General features: G+C 45.5%; 1 protein-coding gene across 4 annotated transcripts in view; it reads left to right on the top strand.

The window, feature by feature from the left end:
- The window catches only part of LOC139413781 (ubiquitin-associated protein 2-like), a 30,470-nt gene extending 11,433 nt beyond the window's left edge, over positions 1-19,037 (top strand). For 2 of the 4 annotated variants that reach the window (XM_071161527.1, XM_071161524.1), the window contains exons 7-27: positions 67-133; positions 240-337; positions 601-653; positions 949-1,019; positions 1,489-1,639; positions 1,816-2,107; positions 2,512-2,777; positions 7,345-7,532; positions 7,850-8,123; positions 8,434-8,470; positions 8,565-8,733; positions 12,027-12,075; positions 12,174-12,675; positions 12,814-12,905; positions 14,873-14,923; positions 15,026-15,116; positions 15,279-15,647; positions 15,756-15,860; positions 17,438-17,508; positions 17,757-17,939; positions 18,278-19,037. In XM_071161527.1, coding sequence (XP_071017628.1) covers positions 67-133; positions 240-337; positions 601-653; positions 949-1,019; positions 1,489-1,639; positions 1,816-2,107; positions 2,512-2,777; positions 7,345-7,532; positions 7,850-8,123; positions 8,434-8,470; positions 8,565-8,733; positions 12,027-12,075; positions 12,174-12,675; positions 12,814-12,905; positions 14,873-14,923; positions 15,026-15,116; positions 15,279-15,647; positions 15,756-15,860; positions 17,438-17,508; positions 17,757-17,939; positions 18,278-18,373 — 3,275 coding nt within the window. In that variant the 3' untranslated portion in view covers positions 18,374-19,037. The remainder of the gene's footprint in view (positions 1-66; positions 134-239; positions 338-600; positions 654-948; positions 1,020-1,488; positions 1,640-1,815; positions 2,108-2,511; positions 2,778-7,344; positions 7,533-7,849; positions 8,124-8,433; positions 8,471-8,564; positions 8,734-12,026; positions 12,076-12,173; positions 12,676-12,813; positions 12,906-14,872; positions 14,924-15,025; positions 15,117-15,278; positions 15,648-15,755; positions 15,861-17,437; positions 17,509-17,756; positions 17,940-18,277) is intronic. The other 2 variants (XM_071161526.1, XM_071161525.1) reach the window with 2 other exon arrangements.
- Positions 19,038-20,568: the final 1,531 nt, after the last annotated feature.

Genomic DNA, 20,568 nt, shown 5'->3' with positions numbered 1-20,568 from the left:
AATTTGTTTGGTTCCATGCTTTCTGTGTGTTGACCTAGTGTGTGTCTGTCTGTGTGTGTACTACAGTCGGATCTGGAGGCAGAGGAAGGGGCAGGGTGCCAGCGGGAAGCAGGTTCTCAGCCCAGGGAATGGGGTGAGTTATGGAATATACACACCTGCACATACCAACTCTTACACACACACCTGTCTGGTTCCTCGTACACTGCTTTTTCTTACACCTAGACCCCTCCTCTCCTCAGGACCTTTAACCCAGCAGACTACACTGCAGAACAGAGGACAGGGACCACACAAGATGACTCCTGGGAGTCAGGAGCCATCAACAGCACAGACGGGACAGGTGAGGCCAGAACCATGAAACACTGGGCTTTTCAAAAAATTGTGTGCACACATCCACCAATGAGTTGAAAAAAATATAAACTCTGGATGTATTCATTGGTCAGGATGTGTTCATTGTTTTTAATGTTCCTTGTAGACTAGTGCTAGGGAAATGTCCCTGGACTTCAGTTCATATTCTAACGCCTCTCCATAAAGCCTCTGTTTTTCCCCCTTCATCTCTGACCTTCAATAACCTCTAACCCCTCACTGGTGTTCACCATGCAGTGGCCTGGAGGAGTACTCTGGAGGACTGGGCTGCTGAGGACTGGAGCGAGGATGTGAGTCTGAGTACTGGGGAGTAGTGGTCAGGGGGTGGAGGGAGCTGTAAGTCTTATGTTCACGTTTTGGAGATTTATCTTCAGATGGAACAAATACAATATACTAGTTCTCATACAGCGTTAGTTGTTTGTTGAAAAGGTTTATGCTAGTTGATATGGAGCTTTCCTTGAAGTGGACAGTGTTAGATTGGCCATTGTGGATTGTAATTTAACAAAACCATAGATTTGCTTGCATCTCACAACTCTGCCTATTGCATTTGTCACCAACTCCGTAACCCTCTCTGTCTTCCCTCAGCTCTCTGAGACACAAGTGTTCACTGCCTCAAGTGCACCGGCACCTCAGAACCACATCATACCTGGGCAAAGGTAACTCCCTGCTCAACATCCGCACAACCAACTAGGGCACATTTCAACACTGATTTTGGTATTGTGTTTGTATATATATATATGGGCTCCCGAGTGGAGCAGGGTCTTAGGCACTGCATCTCAGTGCTAGAGGCGTCACTACAGACCCTGGTTCGATCCCAGGTTGTATCACATCCGGCTGCGATTGGGATTCCCATAGGGCGGCGCACAAAATATAGGACAATACTAGTGCCCAGCGGTGCACAAAACAACAGTTTTACCTTTTTGCCAGGTTTATTCCATGGAGTGATATGTTTGGCCCAGGTCTATACATGCACAATATCCTGGATGAATGGATCCTTCACCTGTAGACCGGGTTCTCATAGTGGCTGTGATGTGTATCTCTGTAGCAGGTCCCCATTCTGACTGTGTGTATGTGTATAATAGAAATAGTATTATTTTGTAATAATTGTATGTGTATCTCCTGTAGCCTGGACCATGTGTCTATGCTGCAGAAGCCAGTGGGAGGAGAAGAGGCACCCTCCTCTCAGAGCCTGGTCTTCACAAACTCCCACCATCACCCCGCCCGCAACGGGTCGGCCGTCGGCACAGGCAGTACCAGCTACGCACATGCCGCCCTGGTGAGCCATACCCTCCCACACACTTGTTTCCTTTACAGTTTTCAAATACATATTTCCTGTACATGATCACCATATTTTTCTTGTATTATCATAGCGCCCCATTCTTTCTGAAAATATGTCTTAAACAATTTGCAAGCACCCCAAGCTAACTCTCTGTCTCGCTCGCTCCCTGCCAGTCGTCAGTGCTGGGGGCAGGTTTTGGGGACCTGGGTCAGTCTAAGAGGAGTCAGTCCAGTCCAGGGGCCCAGATCTTGGAGCAGCTGAAGGGCCCAGGCCTGGGTCCTCTCCCCTCCTCCCAGGCAGCCCCCCCTCCCAGCACACAGGGGACCAGCAGCACCTCTCTGGGGAGTAGACTCCCAGGGTTAGGAGTAGCGCCCCCGGTCCTCCCTCCGCCTTCCACTTCCAGCTGGGACATCAAGACCCCAGAGCCTAGCACCACCACCACCTCACTCACCTCCCACTTCAGCCGTGAGACACACAAACACTTGTTTTTCTATTCTCGTGGGGACCTAAACTTTATTTAAATTCAAAATCCTATTTTCCCTGACCTTAACACCTAACTGCTAACCCTAATTGTAGGCCTAACCATAAACCTAACCCCTAAGTTTAAAATAGCCTTTGTCCTAGTGGGGTACGTGGGAAGAATCTTCCTTGTTTTACTGTCCTTGTGTGGGATTTCACATCCCCACAAAGAACAACACCCACCACACACTCAAACACTTTTTATCAGATTTAATTAGAGATTTATCAAATTCATCTATCATTTCAAATACCTGGCATATGGCTTCAAAAAATAAATGACCATATGTCTTAATGTGGTGTTTGTGTCCATATGCCTGGCTGATCTGTGTTTGTGTGTTTTTGCCCTCCAGGGGAGTTTAGACTGCAGCCTGAGCCGTCCCTGGTGCTGAGCCATCTAGTCCAGAGACACGGCGCCCCCTCTCTGCCCCTGGCGCGCCAGTCCAGCCCCCCGCCAGCCCAATCCCCCTCCCCCAGCCAGGGACCCCCCCTGGCCGCCATCGGTGCCAAGCCTGCCCCCAGCGCAGGACCGGACCCTCAGGGCAGCAGCTCGCTGCAGCAGCAGCACCGCGTTCCTCAACTAAAGGCTCAGAAACGAAGGATACCTCCCACCTCCAAGGTAAGGAACCAAAGTCAAGTCTTTCCTCGATTCCCTGTGTGAAGTCAAGGAATCAAAGACGGGGGAATCAAGGAAAGTCTTCCGAGATTCACCCAGTGTGCAGGTCAGTAATGATCAACCTTTGCTATTAAGGCGCTTAGCCTAGTTCTAAATCAAATCAAATGTCACATGGGATGAATACTGAATACACCTTACAGTGAAATGCTTATTTACGAGCCCCTAACCAACAATGCAGTTTAAAAAAATGATACAATTAAGAAATAAAAGTAACAAGTAATTAAAGAGCAGCAGTAAAATAACTATAGCGAGACCATACACAGGGGGGCACTGGTTAGTCAAGGTAATTGAGGTAATATGTACATGTAGGTAGAGTTATTAAAGTGACTATGCATAGATGATGATAACAGAGAGTAGCAGTGGAATAAAAGGGGGGGGGTTGCAAATAGTCTGGGTAGTCATTTGATTAGTTCAGGAGTCTTATTGCTTAGGGGTAGAAGCTGTTTAGAAGCCTCTTGGACCTATACTTGGTGCTCTGGTACCGCTTGCCGTGCGGTAGCAGCGAGAACAATATATGACTAGGGTGGCTGGAGTCTTGGGCAATTTTTAGGGCCTTCCTCTGACATCGCCTGTTATAGAGGTCCTGGATGGCAGGAAGCTTGGCCCCAGTGATGTACTGGGCCGTACGCAATACCCACTGTCGTGCCTTGCGGTCGAAGGCCGAGCAGTTGCCATACCAGGCAGTGATGCAACCCGATGGTGCAGCTGTATAACCTTTTGAGGATCTGAGGACCCATGCCAAATCTTTTCAGTCTCCTGAGGGGGAATAGGTTTTGTCATGTCCGCTTCACGACTGTCTTGGTGTGCTTGGACCTTGTTGGTGATGTGGACACCAGGAAACTTGAAACTCTCAACCTGCTCCACTACAGCCCTGTCGATGAGAATGGGGGCATGCTCAGTCCTCTTTTTCCTGTAGTCCACAATCATCTCCTTTGTCTTGATCACGTTGAGGCAGAGGTTGTCCTGGCACCACACGGCCAGGTCTTTGACCTCCTCCCTATAGGCTGTCTCGTCGTGGTCGTTGATCAGGCCTACCACTGTTGTGTCATCTGCAAACTTAATGATGGTGTTGGAGTCGTGCCTGGCCGTGCACCCCTGAGGGGCCCCTGTGTTGAGGATCAGATTAGCGGATGTTGTTACCTACCCTTACCACCTAGGGGTGGCCCGTCAGGAAGTCCATGATCCAGTTGCAGAGGAAGGTGTTTAGTCCCAGGGTCCTTAGCTTATTGATGAGCTTTGAGGGCACTGTGGTGTTGAATGCTGAGCTGTAATCAATGTATAGCATTCTCACATAGGTGTTCCTTTTGTCCAGGTGGGAAAGGGCAGTGTGGAGTGCAATAGATATTGAATCATCTGTGGATCTGTTAGGGCGGTATGCAAATTGGAGTGGGTCTAGGGTTTCTGGGATAATGGTGTTGACGCGAGTCATGACTAGCCTTTCAAAGCACTTCATGGCTACAGACGTAAGTACTACGGGTTGGTAATCATTTAGGCAGGTTACCTTAGTGTTCTTGGGCATAGGGACTATGGTGTTCTACTTAAAACATGTTGGTATTACAGACTCAGACAGGGAGTGGTTGAAAATGTCCGTGAAGACACTTGCTAGTTGGTCAGCGCATTCTCGCAGTACATGTCCTGGTAATCCTTCTGGCCCTGCGGCCTTGTGAATGTTGACATGTCTACAGGTCTTACTCACATCGGCTGCGGAGAGCGTGATCACACAGTCTTCCGGTACAGCTGGTGCTCTCATGCATGTTTCAGTGTTATTTGCCTCGAAGTGAGCATAAAAGTAATTTAGCTCATCTGGTAGGCTCGTGTCACTGGGCAGCTCTTGGCTATGCTTCCCTTTGTAGTCTGTAATAGTTTGCAAGCCCTGCCACATCCGACGAGCGTCAGAGGCGGTGTAGTACGATTCGATGTTAGTCTTGTATTGACGCTTTGGCTGTTTGATGGTTCGTCGGAGGGCATAGCGGGATTTCTTACAAGCTTCCGGGTTAGAGTCCCACTCCTTGGAAATGGCAGCTCTAACCTTTAGCTCAGTGCGGTTGTTGCCTGTACTCTATGGCTTCTGGTTGGGGTATGTACTAGAGGTCGACCGATTACTCGGAATGGCCGATTTAATTAGGGCCGATTTCAAATTTTCATAACAATCGGAAATCGGTATTTTTGGACACCGATTTGGCACTTTTTTTCTATTTTTTTCACCTTTATTGAATCTTTTTAACTCGACAAGTTAGTTAAGAACACATTCTTAGTTTCAATGACGGCCTAGGAACGGTGGGTTAACTGCCTCGTTCATGGGATCTTCACCTTATCAGCTCGGAGGATCCAATCTTACTGTTAACTAGTCCAAGGCAATAACGACCTGCCTCTCTCTCGTTGCACTCCACAAGGAGACTGCCTATTACTTGAATGCAGTAAGCCAAGGTAAGTTGCTGGTAAAACTGTGCTAACTTATAAAAAACAATCAATCAATCATAATCACTAGTTAACTGCATATGGTTGATGATATTACTAGATATTATCTAGCGTGTCCTGCGTTTCATATAATCTGACTGAGCATACAAGTATCTAAGTATCTGACTGAGCTGTGGTAGGTAGAAGCAGGCGCGTAAACATTCATTCAAACAGCACTTTTGTGCGTTTTGCCAGCAGCTCTTTGTTGTGCGTCAAGCATTGCGCTGTTTATGACTTCAAGCTTATCAACTCCCGAGATGAGGCTGGTGTAACCGAAGTGAAATGGCTGGCTAGTTAGCGCGCGCTAATAGCGTTTCAAACGTCACTCGCTCTGAGTCCGTGGTTGTTTCCCTTGCTCTGCATGGGTAACGCTGCTTCGAGGGTGGCTGTTATCGTTGTGTTGCTGGTTCGAGCCCAGGGAGGAGCGAGGCTAGGGACAGAAGCTATACTGTTACACTGGCAATACTAAAGTGCCTATAAGAACATTCAATAGTCAAAGGTTAATGAAATACAAATGGTATAGAGGGAAATAGTCCTATAATTCCAATAATAACTACAACCTAAAACTTCTTACCTGGGAATATTGAAGACTCCTGTTAAAAGGAACCACCAGCTTTCATATGTTCTCATGTTCTGAGCAAGGAACTTAAACGTTAGCTTTCTTACATAGCACATATTGCACTTTTACTTTCTTCTCCAACACTTTGTTTTTGCATTATTTAAACCAAATTGAACATGTTTCATTATTCATTTGAGGCTAAATTGAATTTATTGATGTATTGTATTAAGTTTAAATAATTCAGTATTGTTGTAATTGTCATTATTACAAATAAAAAAATATTTAAAAAATCGGCCGATTTTAATCGGTATTGGCTTTTTTGGTCCTCCAATAATCGGTATCAGCGTTGAAAAATCATAATCGGTCGACCTCTAGTATGTACGTACGGTCACTGGGGACGACGCCATCGATGCACTTATTTATGAAGCCAATGACTGATGTTGTAAATACCATCGGAGGAATCCCGGAACATATTCCAGTCTGTGCTAGCAAAACAGTCCTGTAGCTTAGCATCTGCTTCATCTTTTTTTAAATTGATTTAGTCACTGGTGCTTCCTGCTTTAATATTTGCTTGTAAGCAGGAGTCAGGAGGATAGAATTGTGTTCAGATTTGCCAAATGGAGGGCGAGGGAGCGCTTTGTGTGTGGAGTATAGGTGGTCCAGAGTTTTGTACACCAGCTGTTATTTACAAAAATACCTAGTCCGCCGCCCCTTGTCTTACTAGACGCCGCTGTTCTATCCTGCCGGTGCAGTGTATGACCAGCCAGCTGTATGTTGATAACGTTGCCGTTCAGCCACGACTCCGTGAAGCGTAAGATATTAGTTTTGAATGTCCCGCTGGTAGTTTAATCTTCCACGTAGGTCATTGATTTTATTTTCCAAAGATTTCACGTTTGCTAGCAGAATGGAAGGAGGTGGGGGTTTATTCAATCGCATACGAATTCTCAGAAGGCAAACTGCCCTCCGGCCCCTTTTTCTCCGCCTTCTCTTCACGCAAATGACGGGGATCTGGACCTGTTCCCGGGAAAGCAGTATATAATTCGCATCGAGCTCGTCACTCGTTAAAGGAAAAAAAGGATTCTGCCAGTCCATGGTAAGTAATCTCAGTCCTGATCTCCAGAAGTTATTTTCGATCATAAGAGACGGTAACAGCAACATTATGTACAAAATAAGTTACAAACAATGCCAAGAAACGAACAAAAAAACACAATTGGAAAGGAACACGTAAAACGTCAGCCTTCTTCTCCGGCGCCATCTAACACACCTGATTGATTAGATCAATGTCTTGATGCTTAATTTGATCAATGCCCAGCATTGTAGCGCACTGCTCTAAACTAAGAAGCTAAGGGCGTTTGAGGGTATTGGGGATCAAGATAAGCAAATCTTTGCAGATCCTTACACAGGCTGATCTTCTCAGATGCAAGGATTGTAAATGATAATGTTACCGACAGTATGCCCACTCTGAGTGAGAGCTTTCCCTCCCCTTCTGTCCAGATCCCTTCGTCGGCGGTGGAAATGCCCGGCTCTGCCGACATCCCCGGTCTCAACGTTCAGTTCGGAGCGCTGGACTTTGGCTCGGAGGCCACCCTGCCGGACTTTGGCCCCGTGGAGACATGTGTCAGCGTGGCCTCCAGGGCCCCCGCCCCACAGAGCCAGACCAACCTCTACTCCAAACCCCTCAGGTGGGTCACAATTTCCACCACAGGTGTATTCAGTTAGGTTAAATGTTGCAGATAGAAGAGTAACGAGTTTACGTGATTCCCCTTTGTGCCTGATAGGATTGTCTATCTGTTCTGCACAACATTTCTATGTTATTCTATGTCTAGCTATATGTATTATGTTATGTTGCACTCTCCTGAACAGATCAAAGGGGTGGCCAACAGACTGAAGACCATGCAACCACACCCCTTGGACTAGAAGTCTATTTGAATACTTTATACTATGTACTTGTACTTATGGCATGTTTATAACTAAAACCTTCTTCTCTGTTTGTCACCAGTGAATCTATGGGCACCCCTCTTTCTATTCCCCTCCCTCTGTCCTCCTCTGAGCCCATCTACCACTCCCCGTCGGTGGCCATGCCCAGCCTCGCCCCCTCCGCTATGGGTATGGTCAGCTCCTCCACTCCCTCCTCCTCCATTTCCTCCTCAGTGCCCTCCTCCTCCTCCACTTCTCCCTTCGTCTCACTGGGAAGCGGTTATGACTGTGGGCCTGTGGCCCCTCACTCACGCCTGGCCTTCTCCCAGAGCAAAGAGGCCCCCGGACCAATCATGGTGAGTCGATGTTTAGGTTATCTAACATTGAAGGCCACCGGAGTCGTAGTCGTTCGGCACCAAACGGACTGAAACATGGAGGAACGACCTGAACTTGTCCAATAAGAAGCGTTTGTTTTTATTTTCCGTTGCAAAACGTTTTGCTACGGTGTGCACTAATGAATAAGACCCTTCCACACTGTCATGGCTTGTGTAATTGTGAGACGCACCAGTTGTTGTTGTATGATAAAATAATTTCCCACTGTCGGATAATAAAGATAAGTTGACTTGAGTGAAGAATACAAACTTGGTCGTTTGCTCGTCTCAACAGAACGGTCTGAACAGTGTGAGGACGTCTGCGATGGACAGTAAGTAACACATTTCATTAAATCAATCATTCATTCAGTGCTGCTACTTTTGTAGTTAAATTGTGATTGTTTCTCCCTCTCTCTTTCTTCCCAGCTTCATCAGCCTCCTCCACTCCAAAGCCAGAATCTCCCTCTCCGATCATCAGTACCAGCAGTGCTCCTGCCCCCTCTGCCCTCATGCCCTCCTCCATACCCCCCCACAGCTCAGCACTTCCCAGTCTGCCACACGACATGCCCTCTGCCAGCTTGGCAACACTGAGCAGGTAACACACACATCTACTCACTTTTCCCTTGACGTCTTTGGATGTGTGCTTGTATTGACATGAGTGAGAGGCAATTTATGCATACAGAGTTCAAGTTTGCCACTATAGGCTACAAATGCAGTTAACTTCTAGTATCTATTGAGATGAATATACTTGATTGTGAATATATATATATCTAAATCAAGAGCAGAAGGCAAGTGGTGTGTGTATATATAAATGAATGAATGTCCTTTATACAGTGCATTCGGAAAGTATTCAGGCTCCTTCCCTTTTTCCACATTTTGTTACGTTACAACCTTATTCCAAAACTGCTTAAATACTTTTTTCCCCTTATCTATCTACACACAATACCCCATAATGACAAAGCAAAAACAGGCTTTTAGACATTTTTGCAAATGTGGAAAAAATGTTAAACTGATATCACATTTACATAAGGTTTCAGACCCTTTACAGAGTACTTTGTTGAAGCACCTTTGGCAGCGATTATAGTCTTGAGTCTTCTTGGATATGACGCTAGAAGCTTGGCACACCTGTATTTGGAGAGTTTCTCCCAATCTTCTCTTCTCAAGCTCGGTCAGGTTGGATGGGGAGTGTGGCTGCACAGCTATTTTCAAGTCTCTGTTTGATCGGGTTCAAGTCTGGGCTCTGGCTGGGCCACTCAAGGACATTCAGAGACTTGTTCTGAAGCCACTCCTGCATTGTCTTGGCTGTGTGCTTAGGGTCGTTGTCTTGTTGGAAGGTGAACCTTCACCCCAGTCTGAGGTCCTGAGCAATCTGGAACAGGTTTTCATCAAGGATCTCTCTGTACTTTGCTCTGTTCATCTTTGCCTTAATCCTGACTAGTCTCCCAGTCCCTGCTCCTGAAAAACATCCCCACAGCATGATGCTGCCACCGCCATGCTTCACCATATGGATGGTGCCAGGTTTTCTCCGGGTGTGACGCTTGGCATTCAGGCCAAGGAGTTCAATCTTTGTTTCATCAGACCAGAGGATTTTGTTTCTCATGGTCTGAGTCCTTTAGGTGCCTTTTGGCAAACTCCAAGCGGGCAGTTACAGTGCCTTGCGAAAGTATTCGGCCCCCTTGAACTTTGCGAACTTTTGCCACATTTCAGGCTTCAAACATAAAGATATAAAACTGTATTTTTTTGTGAAGAATCAACAACAAGTGGGACACAATCATGAAGTGGAACGACATTTATTGGATATTTCAAACTTTTTTTAACAAATCAAAAACTGAAAAATTAGGCGTGAATTATTCAGCCCTTTTACTTTCAGTGCAGCAAACTCTCTCCAGAAGTTCAGTGAGGATCTCTGAATGATCCAATGTTGACCTAAATGACTAATGATGATAAATACAATCCACCTGTGTGTAATCAAGTCTCCGTATAAATGCACCTGCACAGTGATAGTCTCAGAGGTCCGTTAAAAGCGCAGAGAGCATCATGAACAAGGAACACACCAGGCAGGTCCGAGATACGGTTGTGAAGAAGTCTAAAGCCGGATTTGGATACAAAAAGATTTCCCAAGCTTTAAACATCCCAAGGAGCACTGTGCAAGCGATAATATTGAAATGGAAGGAGTATCAGACCACTGCAAATCTACCAAGACCTGGCCGTCCCTCTAAACTTTCAGCTCATACAAGGAGAAGACTGATCAGAGATGCAGCCAAGAGGCCCATGATCACTCTGGATGAACTGCAGAGATCTACAGCTGAGGTGGGAGACTCTGTCCATAGGACAACAATCAGTCGCATATTGCACAAATCTGGCCTTTATGGAAGAGTGGCAAGAAGAAAGCCATTTCTTAAAGATATCCATAAAAAGTGTTGTTTAAAGTTTGCCACAAGCCACCTGGGAGACACACCAAACATGTGGAAGAAGGTGCTCTGGTCAGATGAAACCAAAATTGAACTTTTTGGCAACAATGCAAAACGTTATGTTTGGTGTAAAAGCAACACAGCTCATCAGCCTGAACACACCATCCCCACTGTCAAACATGGTGGTGGCAGCATCATGGTTTGGGCCTGCTTTTCTTCAGCAGGGACAGGGAAGATGGTTAAAATTGATGGGGAGATGGATGGAGCCAAATACAGGACCATTCTGGAAGAAAACCTGATGGAGTCTGCAAAAGACCTGAGACTGGGACGGAGATTTGTCTTCCAACAAGACAATGATCCAAAACATAAAGCAAAATCTACAATGGAATGGTTCAAAAATAAACATATCCAGGTGTTAGAATGGCCAAGTCAAAGTCCAGACCTGAATCCAATCGAGAATCTGTGGAAAGAACTGAACTGCTGTTCACAAATGCTCTCCATCCAACCTCACTGAGCTTGAGCTGTTTTGCAAGGAGGAATGGGGAAAAATGTCAGTCTCTCGATGTGCAAAACTGATAGAGACATACCCCAAGCGACTTACAGCTGTAATCGCAGCAAAAGGTGGCGCTACAAAGTATTAACTTAAGGGGGCTGAATAATTTTGCACGCCCAATTTTTCAGTTTTTGATTTGTTAAAAAAGTTTGAAATATCCAATAAATGTCGTTCCACTTCATGATTGTGTCCCACTTGTTGTTGATTCTTCACAAAAAAATACAGTTTTATATCTTTATGTTTGAAGCCTGAAATGTGGCAAAAGGTCGCAAAGTTCAAGGGGGCCGAATACTTTCGCAAGGCACTGTATGTTCCTTTTACTGAGGAGTGGCAGCCATCTGGCCACTCTACCATAAAGGCCTGATTGGTGGAGTGCTGCAGAGATGGTTGTCCTTCTGAAAGGTTCTCCCATCTACACAGAAGAAATCTGGAGCTCTGTCAGAAATTTCCCTGAGCAAGGCTCTTCTCCCTCGATTGCTCAGTTTGGCTGTGCGGCCAGCTCTAGGATGATTCTTTGTGGTTCCAAACTTCTTCCATTTAAGAATGATGGAGGCCACTGTGTTCTTGGGGACCTTCAATGCTGCAGACATTTTTTGGTACCCTTCCCCAGATTTGTGCCTCCACACAATCTTGTCTCGGAGCTCTACAGACAATTCCTTTGGCCTCATGGCTTGGTTTTTGCTCTGACATGCACTGTCAACTGTGGGACTTTTTATATAGACAGGCGTGTGCCTTTCCAAATCATTAATTCTGTTTTTTATTTTTAATCAATTTGCAAGAAATTCTAAAAACCTGTTTTCGCTTTGTCATTATGGAATATTGTGTTTAGATTGGGGGGGAAATCATTTAATCCGTTTTAGAATAAGGCTGTAACGTAACAAAACGTGGATAAAGTTAAGGGGTCTTCTTCTCTCTACCTTGTAGTCATGGCAGCAGTAGTCATTCCTCAGTGCTCGGCTCCAGCTCTCTCACTGTGAGTATGGCTTAACACACACTCACACATACATTTATTTTAGAGAGGTCTATGCAGAGTACAATCTCCTCCTTAACTCTCTATCCCTCTCTTTGTAGTACACCAGTGTGGACAGTAGTGTGAGCTCTCTGGCGCCCTCGTCTGGCTCCTACTCAACTGGCCAGGCCCCGGCCCAGTCGCTGCACCAGGCCCAGGCCCAGTCGCTGCACCAGGCCCAGGCCCAGTCGCTGCACCAGGCCCAGTCGCTGCACCAGGCTCAGGCCCAGTCGCTGCACCAGGCTCAGGCTCAGTCGCTGCACCAGGCTCAGTCGCTGCACCAGGCCCAGGCTCAGTCGCTGCACCAGGCCCAGGCTCAGTCGCTGCACCAGGCCCAGGCTCAGTCGCTGCACCAGGCCCCGGCCCAGTCTCTGCACCAGGTCAACAGCAGCATGGCTCACATCATGGGCACCATGAGCCACATGAACAGTATGGTCAGTAGCATGGGTGGCACCAGCGGGCTACACGCCAGCCAAGCACTGGGGCTCAGCGCCAATGGAACCACAGCCCAATCAAACCTCTCCTCGGCCCCCAGGACTGCACCACTGCTCTCCTCCTCAACTGGTACTCACAAATATATTCACACACACACACACACACACACACACACACACACACACACACACAGAGTTAGCCAGAAACATGAAGCATACAAGTGAAACTGTATTGTCTAGAAGCAGTGTGTATCCTTGTATTATCCAGGTAAAGCTCATCCTAACCTGTCCCAGGGAGGGCCCCCACTACTGCCCAATCAGTACATCATGGGCCCAGGAGGCCTGCTGCCAGCCTACCCGGTAATGAGTGAGTGTGTGTGTGTGCATTAGTGTTGCACGGTATACCACAACTTCGGTACTTTTTCAATACTACAACATAAAAAACAGTTTGGAACTAGATTATTTTTTTACTTTCGGTACTTCTGTCAAATGTGTCTCACGTCATATACAGATTGAGAGGATCGTGTCTGTCTAGTAATTTGTCTGAATCTTCTTAAGGGGGCAGAAGTAAGCTAGTCAGTCTTCTTGCAAATGTGCCACTTTTGAAAAGCAAGCGACGGCATGCATTCTAATGAAAACATCATACCTCCACTTCCCACAACTTGACAGAACTGGCTCCAATTCCATTTATGTCCAAATAGCCACTTGTTGTTAGCGTGTTCAGCCCGGTAATCCATCTTCATGAGGCGCAGGCACTTCATCCAGACAAAACTCGAAAAGTTCCGTTAGTCCTTAGAAACATGTCAAACGATGTATGGAATCAATCGTTAGGATGTTTTTAACATAAAACATCAATAATGTTCCAATCTGAGAATTCCTTTGTCTTCAGAAAAGCATTGGAACGAGAGGTAACTCTGTCGGGAGCGCGCGTCATGAAACCGAGGCTCTCTGCCAGACCACTGACTCAGAGGTCTCATGAGCCCCTCCTTTATAGTAGAATCCTCAAACCAGTTTCTAAAGACGATTGACATCTAGTGGAAGCCCTAGGAAGTGCAACCTCATCCATATCTCAATGTGTATTCGGTAGGCCAAGCTTTGAAAAACTACAAACCTCAGATGTCCCACTTCCTGGTTGGATTTTTCGCAGGTTTTCGCCTGCCATATGAGTTCTGTTATACTCACAGACATCATTCAAACAGTTTTAGAAACTTCAGGTCTCATGAGCCCCTCCTTTATAGTAGAATCCTCAAACCAGTTTCTAAAGACGATTGACATCTAGTGGAAGCCCTAGGAAGTGCAACCTCATCCATATCTCAATGTGTATTCGGTAGGCCAAGCTTTGAAAAACTACAAACCTCAGATGTCCCACTTCCTGGTTGGATTTTTCGCAGGTTTTCGCCTGCCATATTAGTTCTGTTATACTCACAGACATTATTCAAACAGTTTTAGAAACTTCAGAGTGTTTTCTATCCAATACTACTAATAATATGCATATATATGCATCTGGGACAGAGTAGCAGGTAGTTTACTCTGGGCACCTTATTCATCCAAGCTACTCAATACTGCTCCCCTGTCGCCAAGAAGTGACAGGGAGTCATTTTTTGGGGTATCTGTACTTTATTATTTATATTTTTACTTTTATTTCACTACATTCCTAAAGAAAATAATGTACTTTTGACTCCATACTTGGCTATATATGTATTATAAGTGTCCCTAAAACCCAAAAGTACTTGTTACATTTTGAATGTTTAGCAGGACTGGAAAAGGGTCCAATTCCCACACGTATCAAGAGAACACGTGGTCATCCCTACTGCCTCTGATCTGGCCGACTTACTATACACAAATGCATCATTTGTAAATGATGTCTGAGTGATGGAGTGTGCCCCTGGCTATCCCTAAAATGTAAAATCAAGTATATTAAAAAAAAATGTTAAAAAAATGGTATACTTAAGTGTATTTTAGCAATTAGATTTTATTTTTATACTTAAGTATATTTAAAACCAAATACTTTTGGACTTTTATTCAAGTAGTATTTTAGTGGGTGACTAACACTTACATGAGTAACTTTCTATTAAGGTATCTATACTTTTACTCAAGTATCACCATTTTTCCACCACTGACTAAGTTTACATCTGTTGTTTATGAAGTATGTGACGAATAACATTTGATTTGAATATTATGATACTAAATCTGGTTTCGGTAACACTAGTGTGCGTGCGTGCAACTGTCTCACCTGTCCCATAAACTACTTTCAAAGCATCTGTCTTTTGTTATCTGGACTTACTATTCCTCCAATTGACTGTACTTGCCCTGTGTGTATTCCACAGCAGATCTATGGCTATGAGGACCTCCACATGCTGCAGTCCAGACTGCCTATGGTGAGTCTCAACCCTTTACCCTTCACTAATCAATGAAAGTGTTTGTGAAAAGACAGGACAAGCATTAGGATGTCCTTTCTGATCCTGTCTCTCTGTGTAAAGCCCTCTTTGCAGGATTATTATGGAATCACATTCCCTGGCCCCACAGCACTCTCTGGCAGAGATGGGAGCCTCGCCAATAACCCCTACTCAGGTAAGCTACTCTGGCATCGCTACTCTCAAACTCGTCGGTCAACTTATTGGAATCAGCCTATTGAAACAAGTTCCTGTAATTTTTTGTATTTGTTTGAAAATAGCATCCGACACAATCACAGACACTTAGCGGACACCTCCATGTCTCCCACCCCTTCTGCAGGTGAAGTCACAAAGTTTGGCAGGGGTGACTCCACCTCCCCTGCACCCCCCAGCAACTTGTCAGCCCAACAGCAGCCCCAACAAGGCCAGACCCAGGCCCAGCCTCAACCCCCTCAGCCTCAAGGCCAGCCCCAGCCTCAGGGCCACCACAGCAGCCAGCAGCAGCAGGCCTTCCTCCCGCCGGGCTACAGCTACACGGGCCTGCCCTACTATCCCGGGATGCCCGGCGCTGCCTTCCAGTACGGCCACACCATGTTCATGCCCCAGGGACAAGGGCCAGCCAAACAGCATGGTGTGGGTCTGGGTAACCCCTCAGCAAGCCCCTTCCAGCAGCAGCCCAGCGGCTACGGCCAGCACACTTTCAGCTCAGGTCGGTTACAGTGAGATAGCGAGCGAGACGCACACAAACACCAACAATCTAGTCGACCTCTGAGGAAAGGACAGAGTTGATGTCAGTATGTTGTTGTGGTGTCCTCAGGGTATGAGGACCTGACCCAGGGCCAAGCAGGAGTGGACTACAGCAAAGGGTACAGCAACTCATCCCAGAGTCAGGCCAAATCTGCTGCTACAGGTGCTGGTAAAGGTACATCACCCATCACTTCACTGTCATCTTACCTACCATCTGTCCCCCTATTGTTACCATGCTTGAACTATTTTGTCTCTTGAGTTGTCCATGTTTCTGTCTTTTTAATTTTTGAAAATTGTAACTGGTTCTCAGCTGACTTGCCTGGTTAAATGAAGGTTAAATAAATACATAATATTGTCAGTAACTTGTCATTTCAATAACATTTGATACATTATTTTGAAAGTATAGTGTCATAAGCTGTCCTGGCATGCTTTGAGGCATTATAAACTAGGTGGTTCAAGCCCTGATTGGCTGAAAGCTTTGGTATATCAGACTATACCATGGGTATGACAAAAATTACTTTTTACTGTTCTAATTAAGTTGGTAACCAGTTTATAATAGCAATAAGGGGATTATTCAGACCCTTTTCTATGAGACTTGAAATTGAGCTCAGGTGCATCCTGTTTCCATTGATCATCCTTGAGATGTTTCTACAACTTGATTGTAGTTGTGGTAAATCTAGCCATGAAGTCAAAGGAATTGTCTGTAGAGTTTCGAGACACAATTCTCTCGAGGTACAGATCTGAGGAAGAGTACCAAAAAATTTATGCAGCATTGACGGTCCCCAAGAACACATTCTTAAATGGAAGAAGTTTGGAACCACCAAGACTCTTCCTAGAGCTGGCCGCCCAGCCAAACTGAGCAATCGGGGGAGAATGGCCTTGGTCAGGGAGATGACCAAGAACCCGATGGTCACTCTGACAGGGCTCCAGAGTTCCTCTGTGGAGAAGGGAGAACCTTCCAGAATGACAACCATCTTTGCAGCACTCCACCAATAAGGCCTTTTATGGTAGAGTGGCAATACGAAATCCACTCCTCAGTAAAAGGCACATGACCACACACTTGGGGTTTGTCAAAAGACATTGAAAGACTTTCAGACCATAAGAAACCAGATTATCTGGTCTGATGAAACCAAGTACAGAGATCCTTGATGAACCTGCTCCAGAGTGCTCAGGACCTCAGACTGGCACGAAGTTTCACCTTCCAACAGGACAATGACCCTAAGCACACAGACCAGACAACACGAGTGGCTTTGCGACAAGTCCGAATGTCCTTGAGTGGTCCAGCCAGAGCCCGGACTTGAACCCGATCGAATATCTTTGGAGAGTCCTGAAAATAGCTGTGCAGCAATGCTTCCCAGCCAATCTGACAGAGCTTGAGAAAATCTGCAGAGAAGGCTTGTAGCGTCATACCCAATAAGACTCGAGGCTGTAATCGCTGTCAAATGTGCTTCAACAAAGTACTGAGTAAAGGGTCTGAATACTTATGTAAGGTTTTATTACTTTTTATAAATCAGCAAACATTTCTTAACCTGTTTTTGCTTTGTCATTATGGGTTATTGTGTGTAGATTGAGGGAGGGAAACTATTTCATACATTTTAGACTAAGGCTGTAACTTAACAAAATGTGGAAAAGGTCAAGGTGTCTTAATACTTTCTGAAGGCACTACCACACCTCAGGACTTATTGCTAAAGTAATTCTGTGATTTGAATGTTTTTTTTCAACTATAGTATTTTATATTTTGTCGTACGCTAGGCGGCATCTCTGTGACGTCAGGCAACACCGGGATCCCAGAAATCAGTGGCAGTGTTTACAACAAGACCCAGGTGAGATCTTTGATGTAGTCATGTTTGTATTTCAAATTTTGTTTAGTTCATTACAATACCCATTAGTCCACCAGGGCTTATTTTCCTAGGATAAGATACACAATAATAATTATCTCTTGTCAATTATAATTGAAATTCAAGTCCTTGCCAGGGCTTAACAGAGATGTTATTTGTTTCTCCATGTTTGTTTTCCACCAGAGAAACCTAATCGCTGACCTCTACTTTGCTCTCCTTCCGTCTTTCTCCAGTCCTTTGATAAGCAGGGTTTCCATACGGGGACTCCCCCTCCCTTCAACCTGCCCTCAGCTCTGGGGGGTCCTGGAGGGGCCCCAGGGGGCTATGCTCCTGCCCCCTTCCTCCACATCCTGCAGCCTGCCCACCAGCAACCCCACTCCCAGATGCTGCACCATCACCTGGCTCAGGACGGACAGGTAACACACACTCCTCTCAAACACTCATCTGCATAAACTTGCTTTAACATGCCACACAACGGCACTGGTTAGATGGTGGTGGACAATCCTACAATGCGCTGGTGCGGTTGCAGGCTTTTGTTCCAGCCAAGCAGTATCTACCCGTCAAGTCTTCAATCAAGACTGATTTAGGTCAATCAGATAAATTGCAGCTTGAACAAAAGTCTGCACTCACACAAGCCATCACATAGCCCACCTTTGGTTTATATTCCCATTACGTCTTTGTTGTGTATCAGTGTGGTACCTTACTTGTGATGGTCATGTCCAGTTTGTGACGGTGTCCTCATCTCCGTTTGCAGGGCGGTCCTAGCCAGCGAGGCCAGTCTAGCAGCATCCAGCAGAAGAGCCAGGTCAACAAGTCCAGCTACGGCAGCTCCCCATACTGGGGCAACTGACAGGGTTGTGTGTCTGAGTGTATATACTGCAGCGTGCCCACCTATCTTGACTGATCAGACCATCGAAGGACAAACCATTTTACAGCACCGAGCTAAAACACACTACCACCCATCCCCCCCTACTCAATATTCCCCTTTTCAAATTTATGGCTGTTGTATGTAAAATATATTTATGTATGTATTTATACAGTATATATGTATTGGTAGGACATGAAATGTGGTTTTCTGCATTTGTTTTATTTTTTTTGAAGGATGTTTTGTTTTATTTCAAAATGTCAGGAAGATGAGCATCAAAGATCATGAGAAGTAATTATGAAGTTGATGGTGAATATACTTGAACCAGAACAAGCATCATGTGGCGTGGATGATTTTTGTATGCATACATGACCCTGATGTACATTACTGCTAAGCATCATTTTTCATGGTGAAGCCTTTTTTAAAAGCTTTTTATTTTATTTTTTTGTAACTTCGGTCTCTCCCATCTGAACTCTTTTCTATTGAGGGTGACTTAAGTTGTTGATAGCTTGAGTTTTTTATTTTTCGCCCCTTTATTCCAACATTTGATTCCCACCTTTAGTTGGCTGACGTGTGACAGCCAGGCATTGGATGTCAATAACATTGGTTTAATCTTCATTGTCCAACAAATAAAAGTTCTGAACAGTTATGAATTATAAATGTATTTTATTGGATTATTATATAAAACATTGCAGGTCCACATGATACCGTACTGTAAACCAGTCACTCAGCATATTCTTGTGATTCAACACATGTACTCAACCATTGGTTTAGTCACTCAACTCACAGGGTGAAATAAACTCCTTTCCCACTTTGAAACTAAGATACAAAGGTTTGATCTTTGGAAGCTTGCTTACATGTAGTCACAACATGCCTTGTACTTTGTTTTAGTTATTCAAAGTTCACTAAAGTTCCATTAGCTGTGTTCGGGAATTGTCTACTCCGCATCGAATGACACCCCGTTTACCGGGCAACAATCTCAAGGATAAGCAAGCTGGGACTGTCCATGATTTGATTCATACATTTTTTTTGTCCTTAAATTTGCAATCTGCAGTTTCATGAATACCATTATGCAGAAGGCAGGCTCCTAAAATGTATATTTCCAGTTGTAAATTATTGTACACAACCCAATTACAGAAAAGCAACAATACAGATTGCTAGGGATTCGAGTTGACATAAAATCTAATTTATTTATATAGCCCTTCGTACATCAGCTGATATCTCAAAGTGCTGTACAGAAACCCAGCCTAAAACCCCAAACCGCAAGCAATGCAGGTGTAGAAGCACGGTGGCTAGGAAAAACTCCCTAGAAAGGCCAAAACCTAGAGAGGAACCAGGCTATGAGGGGTGGCCAGTCCTCTTCTGGCTGTGCCGGGTGGAGATTATAACAGAACATGGCCAAGATGTTCAAATGTTCATAAATGACCAGCATGGTCAAATAATAGGTCTGGGACAGGTAGCACGTCCGGTGAACAGGTCAGGATTCCATAGCCGCAGGCAGAACAGTTGAAACTGGAGCAGCAGCACGGCCAGTTGGACTGGGGACAGCAAGGAGTCATCATGCCAGGTAGTAGTCCTGAGGCATCCTCCGAGAGAAAGAATTAGAGTGAGCATACTTAAATTCACACAGGACACCGGATAAGACGGGAGAAGTACTCCAGATATAACAAACGGACCCTAGCCCCCCGACACATAAACTACTGCAGTATAAATACTGGAGGCTGAGACAGGAGGGGTCAGGAGACACTGTGGCCCCATCCAATGATACCCCCGGACAGGGCCAAACAGGAAGGATATAACCCCACCCACTTTGCCAAAGCACAGCCCCCACACCACTAGAGGGATATCTTCAACCACCAACTTACCATCCTGAGACAAGGCCGAGTATAGCCCACAAAGATCTCCGCCACGGCACAACCCAAGGGAGGGGCGCCAACCCATACAGGAAGATCACGTCAGTGACTCAACCCACTCAAGTGACTCACCCCTCCTAGGGACGTCAGGAAAGAGCACCAGTAAGCCAGTGACTCGGCCCCTGTAATAGAGTTAGAGGCAGATAATCCCAGTGGAGAGTGGAACCGGCCAGGCAGAGACAGCAAGGGCGGTTCGTTGCTCCAGAGCCTTTCCGTTCACCTTCACACTCCTGGGCCAGACGACACTCAATATTATGACCCACTGAA

The sequence above is a fragment of the Oncorhynchus clarkii genome, chromosome 7 (assembly GCF_045791955.1).
Source record: "Oncorhynchus clarkii lewisi isolate Uvic-CL-2024 chromosome 7, UVic_Ocla_1.0, whole genome shotgun sequence".
Taxonomy (NCBI): Eukaryota; Metazoa; Chordata; class Actinopteri; order Salmoniformes; family Salmonidae; genus Oncorhynchus; species Oncorhynchus clarkii.
Note: the sequence above shows the minus strand (reverse complement) of the source record. Positions and strands in the feature narration are given on the sequence as shown.